The sequence below is a fragment of the Gavialis gangeticus genome, unplaced genomic scaffold, assembly GCF_001723915.1.
Source record: "Gavialis gangeticus isolate Ggan-Ray unplaced genomic scaffold, GavGan_comp1, whole genome shotgun sequence".
NCBI lineage: Eukaryota > Metazoa > Chordata > Crocodylia > Gavialidae > Gavialis > Gavialis gangeticus.
Window position 1 is genome coordinate 8768470 of NW_017729013.1, and position 9298 is coordinate 8777767.

At 40.8% G+C, this 9298-nt stretch overlaps 1 protein-coding gene across 9 annotated transcripts in view; it reads left to right on the forward strand.

The window, feature by feature from the left end:
- CUX1 (cut like homeobox 1) overlaps positions 1 to 9298 on the forward strand; it is a 549359-nt gene that overhangs the window by 467725 nt on the left and 72336 nt on the right. For 4 of the 9 annotated variants that reach the window (XM_019511454.1, XM_019511453.1, XM_019511457.1 and 1 more), the window contains 3 exons: positions 1386 to 1688; positions 3148 to 3210; positions 5304 to 5492. The exons of 2 other annotated variants lie outside the window; for them this stretch is intronic. In XM_019511454.1, coding sequence (XP_019366999.1) covers positions 1386 to 1688; positions 3148 to 3210; positions 5304 to 5492 — 555 coding nt within the window. The remainder of the gene's footprint in view (positions 1 to 1385; positions 1689 to 3147; positions 3211 to 5303; positions 5493 to 9298) is intronic. 3 more of the 9 variants (XM_019511458.1, XM_019511456.1, XM_019511461.1) reach the window with 1 other exon arrangement.

Genomic DNA, 9298 nt, shown 5'->3' on the forward strand with positions numbered 1-9298 from the left:
ATAAATCCATGCTGATTGCCCCTGAGCATCATTTCTGATGCCGGCCCATCACAAATGTGCTCCTTGATGATCTTCTCAAAGAGTTTCCCCAGGATTGAGGTAAGACTGACGGGCCTATAGTTGCCCGGGTCCTCCCTCTTCCCCTTCTTGAAGATGGGGACCACATTTGCTACCTTCCAATCATCTGGCACCTGGCCCAAGCACCACGATCGCTCATAGAGCTGTGCCGGGGCCCTGCAATAACCCCAGCTAGCTCCCTCAACACCCGGGGGTGGAGAGCATCCGGACCCGCTGACTTGAACGCATCCAGCCCCTCCAGAAGCTCTCTAACCCGGTCCTCCCCAACCTGAGGTCTGAAGGCGATCCCCTCGAGTCCGGCTTCTATCTTACATAGTAGGGCTGTGCAAAGCTTCAGTCACTGATTCGATTCAGTGGAGATTCGGTCCGATTCGGTGCCTGAATCTGAATCGAATCAGGAAGCCCTTTAATCTTCCAGTTCAGTTCGGAAAGATTCGATGATTCGGCCATAGAAACAGCTTTAAGTGTTTTTTCTACATACCTCAAGGTACCAGGTGCGCTCGGCGATGGACCCGGAAGTGGACCAAAACACTTCCAATCCACTTCTGGGTCTGCCGCAGACCCCTCTCCCCCCACCCCCGGCTCAGTGACTGGTACCTCCTGGGTCTGTGGGGGCACCTGCACTCCTGCAGGGCGCTCCATCCACCCCACCATCTCAGCGTTCACAAGCTGCACCTGGTACCTCGAGGTATGTAGAAAAAACATTTAAAGTTGTGTCTGTGACCGAATCACTGATTCTCCGAATTGGCATCGAATCTTCAGATTCAGATTTGAGCAAATCAGATCGGGACAGTGATCCGAATCAGTGAATTGAATCACTGTTCCCTGAATTGGGCCAAATCCAAATTGAATACGGCCCACTTCACACACCCCTAATACATAGCTGTGCCCCTCGTAAGGTCTTATTTAACCACTACTGCTGTAGCGCCATGTCTGTTTGTTATAGGCCAGAGATACCTTTTTAAAATGTTCTACTAGTAACGCTTCTCAGAATACATGGTAGAAAAATGATACTGCAGTATATTGCACCTTTATTAACTTTTAGGTTTATTTTTTTTGTTATGCTTATATATTTTACCTTTATCAGAAGGTAATCAAATTATGAAATAGTTTAATTTTTTTGAAGGAAACGTTTTAGCATCTAAATCCTTAAAAACAGCATTTTAGGGCTTTGCTGTACTTTTAGTGTATCTGGACATTTCTTTAGGTATATAAAATATAAATGGGAAGGAAAGTAGACTTAATGGCTTGATGGCTCAATAATTAAGCTAAAGTCAGGTTCTCTGTCTCTCTCTCGTTCGTTACAGAAAGCACTCCAAAGACCTCTGCCAGTTGCAGTCCTGCTCCTGAATCTCCTATGAGTTCCAGTGAATCAGTGAAGAGCCTGACTGAATTGGTACAACAACCCTGTCCTGCTATAGAGACAAGTAAGGATAGCAAACCACAAGAATCAAGTGAGCCACCTGCTTCTGAATCCCAGTCTACAACACCTTTGCCTCTGTCTGGCCATTCGGCACTCAGCATTCAAGAATTGGTTGCTATGTCACCTGAATTGGACACATATGGCATTACGAAGAGGGTCAAAGAAGTGTTAACAGATAACAACCTTGGTAAGGTTTAGTCTGATGTCTTTTTCATTTCATTAAAGGTTTAATATTTTTCTTTTTAAGCTGTGCTTGATTAGAGAGCTTAAAAGGGACAGTATCAAACTGTGTAGGTCTCAAATTGCATCTATTTTAAAACTGCTCTAATCTAATAGAGAACATCACCATCAATTATCTACGTCAGACCAAAACTTCATTCCTTTCACTTCTGCACGTTACACCTGGCCCATCAACCAGAATACAATCCCATCTCAGGCAGTGTCATAGAGCAAAATCAGCTGTCCGCTTGAGACACTGTACTTTGCCTTTAGGTCCCCTGTCCATGTTAGAAGTGGTCACAAGAGGCCCTACAGCTGTACAAGTAGGTGAGGGTTGGGTGCAAAATGCAATTACCAGATCAACGTATTGTTGATGTGGCTGATCCTATGCAGAGCTACCAAGGGAAGTATGATGAGTTCGTTAAGGTACAGAAAAGAGAGACAAGTAGATCTTGGTTCTGCTACTAATTCTGCTGCTGGCTTTATTTGTGCCTCAGAGTAAGTCACTAGCTTCTAGTGTCCCTACTTAATGGGCACGTCTACACGTGACGGTATGTTGCCGTAGCAATGCGCTACGGCAGTGTAGCGTGCACAAGTGTCTACACATGACCAGCAGCTACATCCCTGTAGCAATGCACTCCCCCAGTATAGCGCACCGCTACGGCAAAGCACCTGATAAAAATAAGGGTGTGCCACACGTATGGTGCGGTACGGGCTGTTACTGTGCCGTGGTTTGTACTTCCAAAAGGAAGTACTAAATCATAGCACAGTAACAACATCGCCATAGTGTCACGTACAGCCATGCCCAATATGTCCTTCCCTCAGAAGGAACTGTGAATTTTAAAGCTTTTGTGAATGTAAAGTACTTTTCAGATCCTTGGATGGAAGGCAACAGACGGGCAAAGATTGCATCGGTGATACAACCTAGACTTCTGGTTAAGATTGTAATCATTTAAGCTGAGGCTCCTGTATTTTTTAGCACGTGGAGTCAGAGGACCTTTTTTTCAGCTAAACACAAAATAACAAGGGATGTCATCTTAGATTTAAATTGAGAAAAAGTTGCCTTTTTTAACAAGTTATCTTTTGCATTTATTTGAAAAGAACAAATCGGTAAACACTCATGCATGACAACAAGCCCCACGGAGTTTCATGGAACTACGTTCATGCTTATGTTTGTATGATCAGACCAGAGTATTCACTCTTTGGAGCTATCTATGTACAGTAAAATAAAATAAAATTTAAAAAAGCATTATGTGCAGTGCAGTGGGACAAGTTGCAGGGTCAAGCTTTTTTGTTCAGAATGCTGTTGAGTACTGTGCCTCTTCTGGTATTCCAGAGAGGATTTGAAACGTATTTTTGTTTACATTTCTTTTGATGCCATTTTTACTTAGTCTTTTTTCTTTACCATGATTTTTGTTTTCCTACAGCGTGGCTGACAAGCCTAAAAAGCAGCAGAAGAGCCAGGAAATGTGCCCCAAACTCTGCATTAGGTGTGGAACAAGTTTAAATGTTTCCTTTTGCCCTCAGTGTGCTGAAGCACCAGATTTACTCGATGCTGAAGTTTCTCTATTTTAAGCCTAAGAGCCATGTGAACATGTCTCAGCCAATTTCTAGTGGCTGAGTAGTTCAAAAATCATTAGCCACTAACGAGGGCAGTAATGTGAAATTATTTTGGGTCATATGACTCAAGTAATTGAAATGTGCTTGGCAGATCTCTCCTAGTCCTTCTAGCATTTAGATGCTGGTTGTAATTTTACCAACTATTACTGGCAATGGCAACAGTGAGAAAGTTTTGGCTAATTGGATGTGATGGGGGGTGGTGTTAGTTTAAACAGCCGATTTAAGATTTCCACACAGTAGCAAGGGATTGGCAGACTCTGGAATACTGATTATCAGATGATCCCAAATGGGTACAGTTATTTTGAATTTTAGATAGCAAGAGTTTAAAATAAAAAAAACAAACAGATATGCTATAACTGTTGTGGCAAACCACTTACTCCTTTACATAAATTCTAAAACCTGAGTGTCATGTTCTGTGTTCCCTCAGTAGGACCCAAGTGGAGGGCTTCATATAAAGTAGCATAAACATATAAAGGCCCTGTCCAACTTAACTTCACTTTGGTTTCCAGTCCTTACCTCAACATACCCACAACAACACCTTTGGGTATCTCTAGCTACAACCCCTTCAGGTCCATCTGCCCTTTCATGTGCTTTGGAGGTTCATCTTGTTGCCTTCAGACTCTCAATGTAGATCAGGAAACTGAAAAGGGGACAAGGTTTGAAGTAGGACATAAGGAAAGATTTTAGGAAACTGAATCTCTACCATGGCCCGCTTGTGCCAGAATCAGGTAGAACTAATGGTATGGAATAGTTGATGTGCTCTGCCTAGGAGGTATAAGGCAGGGCCCTAGAAGCAAAGGTCTCTGCACTGGTCATAGAGACTTAATGATACTACTGGCCAAAATCACTTGCGCCTGGAGCTAGTGAAGACTACTGCTTTAGATTGTATTGAGGCCGCCCAAGTGTTGAAGGGCAGGCATAGAACCTTGAGGCCACAAGTCTTGGCAGGTACAAAGCTTTTTCCAGGTACCTTTAAAATATACAATAGCTACAGCTCTATCAGAAATCAATGTTTATGACTCATATGACTGCAGGCTTCTCTCTTGCAACAAAAGCTATTGGGTATCTTGACAGTTTAGCTCAGGAAGAGCATGTAAGTGAAAGGTATTAGGAAATTCAATGTATGACCTGTTTGGGACTCCATGGACTTTTTCTGTAGTTACTGCAAAACTAAAACTTAAAAATACATCCAAGTAAAGTGTGCATATTGTGAAATATTTGCAGTTTCTACTATTCTGTTGTATAGTACTTGAAACAGGATTAAAATAAAGAATTCTTAACTGGAAGTGCTACCTAAGCTGTTGTAGTGGTAATAATAATAATAAGAGCACACCCACTCTTACTGCATTTTAAAGTATGGCTATCTGCAATTATTAAAGCATATTTATAGTGACAACAAAAACAATACAAAACAGAAAGCATTTACAAGTCTGTGAAGGCAGCAGCGTGAATGTTGCTAAACAGGAGGTTTGTTAGCCTTGATTTCATTGATTGATTGAAATGTTTATATTATCTTAATGGAATAAAGTAGTTTGGTACCTTCCTACATAAAACCTAAGGAGCTGTAGTGATCTTGCTGTAGTTGACTGGTTAGATAAGAGCTTGATTTATTTTTTTTTAATGTTATATATTGCCTTTTTCTTTTCTAAATGGTTTTCATTGTAAGGTTTTGATCCCCAAAAGTCTTGAGAACCCTTCATTGCCAGAATTGGACACTAAGCGTTAAACTAAAACTAAATATATCTTTAATGAGGGAGCAGAGTTTTTATTCTTCTGCATATTTCTGTTTGGTCTTCAGGCAAGTCTGAAATAAGTAAAGTTGATAGTGAGCATATATAACAGCTCCACTACACTTTAAAGAAATTAGTCTACTTCCACCTTGTAATCTTGTTCTTTTCTTCTCTTTGTAGTTAGTCTTGCCTCTTAGCTGAATGAATACATTTCAGCTTTGATTTCTTATTAGGTCAGCGTTTGTTTGGGGAGACAATCCTAGGGCTAACACAAGGCTCAGTCTCAGACCTTCTGGCTCGCCCTAAGCCCTGGCACAAACTGAGTTTGAAGGGACGGGAGCCCTTTGTCCGCATGCAGCTATGGTTAAATGATCCCAACAACGTGGAGAAGTTGATGGATATGAAAAGAATGGAGAAAAAAGGTAACTTGTAGCAGACTGCTGACATACTGTTTCTTATCTCAAAGGTGACCATTTCTTTCAAAATTCTTCATGAATATTAGGTACTATTGATCCAACACTATTGAAAGCCATAGAAAGGGCTGCCTGACAGCTTCTGGATAACCTGACTATGCTTGCATAGAGGTCTGCTTTTTTAATATGTATATTATATATCTACAGAGGAAGCCCTGACTGTCTACCAGCTGTCAGGAATCCATTGTTAGAATCTACTGTAGAATTACTCACCACTGCTTACTGTTGGTGATTGCCTTACCAGATCAGAAGCACGAACATGGGAACTGGCCAAGAATATTTATTACTATGGACACCAACTGTCTTGGATGTTAGGACAGAGGGATTAAGCATAGATTCCTGAGGGAGTTTGCTAATACAGCATTAATAGTCACTAGCAGAAAAGCTAAATGTGGTTATTAAAAAAGATTCTATAATATGCATTTGTATGATTTAATTTGTTTTGGTTTGTTTTGGGTTTTTGTGTTTTGTTTTCTTTTTTTCATTAAAGTGGGCTCCCCTAATCTGTTTAAGTCAAACACATGCATGCATTAGGCCTCAAAGTTCTTACTTGATTTTTGGGTATGAAACATGCCTGGAGAATTTCATTGTGCTGTCTCTGTAACTTAGGTGCATCGTTGAGAAATAATAATTACAAAAATTCTCCCCCTCTGTAGTGAACTCAAATGATTCTACAGCATGAGTGCTCATGTGCTGTCTATATCATCTGGTCAAATTTCTGATGATGCAGGTGCAGAGTATAAATGCTTTGCGTTAAAAGTGCTCCAGTTGACTTCTAAGACGACACTAACATGTTTCATCAAGACCATTGTGGTTACCATTACAAACAGCAATGAAGGGAGCTTATGAGAGAGGTTATGGTCATACTTTCAACAAGAAATATAAACCCTAATACAGGAGTTGCTTGTAATATAGCACAATGCAATATCTCATTAGAAACGGCATGCATGCTTCTACTGGGATCAAAATCTACATGGTTTCCACTTATTACTACTGTAAACTAAAGGGAGCTGTGATGTTTGCTGCTTTATTTAAGAGCACAGTGCAAATAAATTTGCTCAATATCTGGATTTTTAAAGCCCCTAGTAAATATCATGCACGTTATAGAGTAAAAGAAAATAAGCATACCACTAATTAGAAAATAGCACTGATACTGGCTTTTTTTAAACTAGTTTCTAAACTGGATTCTTATCAGAGAACTATGGCATATATATGCTGCAGAAAAGTAGCACTTGAATAAAAATAAAGCTATAAATCATTTTAATGAACTCCTGAATTGTGTAAGTGCTAATCCTGGTAGCAAAGTACTCAGAGTAAGCTCAGTCCTTTATTCACTTCAGATTTTTCTCACACAGGTAGGCATTCTGTGGTTTAACCTTTTAAATTGCTCTAGAACTACATTTAACAAAAAAAATTTCCATTCAGTTAATGTCAGTGAAAGAACAATGCAACAGTATGTTTAACCAATGAAACATTATCACTTATTTCTCTGCTACATTTTATAGAGGAATAAATTAATTATGATAAAGATGAGTGCATATATGTCTCTCACCTTTAGTCTGAAGCTTCTTCTATGAAAACCCATATAAACAGGTCAGCCAATTCCCCATGTACAGAAACTGATCCTTTTTCTGGCAGGGTCTTCAGGTCCCCCAGGTTTAGACTTCTACCTTGTCCCCACCACCACCCCCCATCGTAGAAGACTTAGGCCCTACTTCTTAGGATATATCATTATGCATACTTCTGGTAACATCATGCTCCAAACAAGGCTCTGAAGAGATTGACTTCAGTATGCAGCCTGTAGGTAGTCATTGTACCATTTCCAGCTGAACATATGCACGTATGCTAGGGCAGGCATATCAAATAGGGCTGTGTGAAGCTTTGGTCCCTGATCCGATTCAGCCCAATTCAGTGGCTGAATCTCCAAATCTGAATCAAATCAGGAGACCCTTTAATCTCTCCGAAATGAATCCGAACCCTCCAAATCAATTTGGAAAGATTTGGCGATTCAGGTATAGACACAGCTTTAAATGTTTTTTCTGTGTACTTCAAGGTACCAGGCAGCTCGTGAGTGGTGCGATGGTGGAGCAGATGGAGTGTCCCACAGAAGTGCAGGGGGGTGCCCATCACGCTCAGCAGCAGATCCAGAAGTGGACCAGAAGCACTTCTGATCCACTTCTGGATCTGCCAGGGAGTGCACAGGGGGGGCGCCCCTGTGGCATGCTCCATCCTCCCCAGCATCTCAGCATTCACGAGCCATACTTGGTACCTCGAGTTATGTAGAAAAAACATTTAAAGCTGTGTCTGTGGCTGAATCAGCATCAAATCTTTGGATTTGGCTGAATCGAATCGGGGGCAGTGATCCAAATCAGTTAATCAAATCACTGTTCCCAATTCAGGCTGAATCTGAATCCAGTATGGTCCGTTTCACACACCCCTAATATCAAACTGTTGGGCCCCACAGGCCTGATGAGTAGTGCATAGCTGGCCCCACAGGCCAGACTGGGTCCCTGAATTGGTTCAACATAATGATAGATATTAGAATGTGTAAAGTTGAACTAGTGGAGCAACCGTCTCATCTGGAAGATATCAGCTGGTGGGTATTATGGTTAATTTTAAGTGGAGCTCCCTCTAAAACATCTCTATGGTTCTTTATTCCAGTTGCACAGAAGATGGATATTAGCAGGAATGCGCCGTTATAATCATAGCATAGAGATAAAAAAAAGCATTTAGGCCATTGGGTGAAGAACCATCCAGGAAAATCAGCTGCTTCGATAGACAATGTTCTGTGCTCTTGAGCTTGGCCTGATCTGTTGCCCCAGTGGGTGGATTAGAATCACTCTAATGCCAGAAGTGCCGTATCTGGGATGCAAAGTAAAGCCAAGCTTCTGTACACCTGTAATAATTGAACATCTCTTTGCATAGATGTAGGATTGCTAAACCCAGTGACCTAACCACATTGTAGAAGTTTCAACTGGAACATCGCCAGATTTCTTTACATTTTCAAATAGACGTGCTCTTCTCATCTACGTCCCTCCCTCAGTTGCTCTGTGATGTTGTGGTACTCTGCTAAATAGATGGTCATGTTCTGTTTTGTGTCTGTATTGTAGAAATAAACCAAGAGACAGGTTTAGAGATTGTATATTAATATAAGTTAGGAAAATGCTTAGGAATACTTTGAGATTAAAGGCCCCATAAAAATATATGAATATATCATGTGCTACCCATTAATGCCAGCATTACAGGTTGCACCATTTAGCTGCCGAAAGATGGACACGAATTCTTTCAAAGCAATCTATTTACCAGTAACTGCTTCCTTTTTTCAGCACTGTTTGGAACAACCTACCTGGTTTTGGTCAATCTGAATTAATTTTTAAAGTACAATTTTCTTGCATTTTACTTTTAGTGAGTGCAGGACTCTGTGTCACAACAGAGTGATGGATCACGAACAGCTTATACGCTGTTCCATATCAACGATCTTACATAGTAGGCAATTCGCAGGTAATCTGTCATGTTCAGGAAAAGCAAAGTGCAGGCAGTTTAGGTATCAGAAGGTTAAACAATATGTTCAAAATTCACTTTGATTACTATGACAGGGTATAACATTCCCACTAAATCTACTACAGTCATTGAGTGTGAGATGATGAAGCAGACCTCAAGACTGAAGGCCCAAAAAGTTTTACAGAGGAATGGCAGAGAACATGTATTTTTTTGTATGTACCCTCTGTCTGATGATAAAGCTGTGGGGGAGTGTG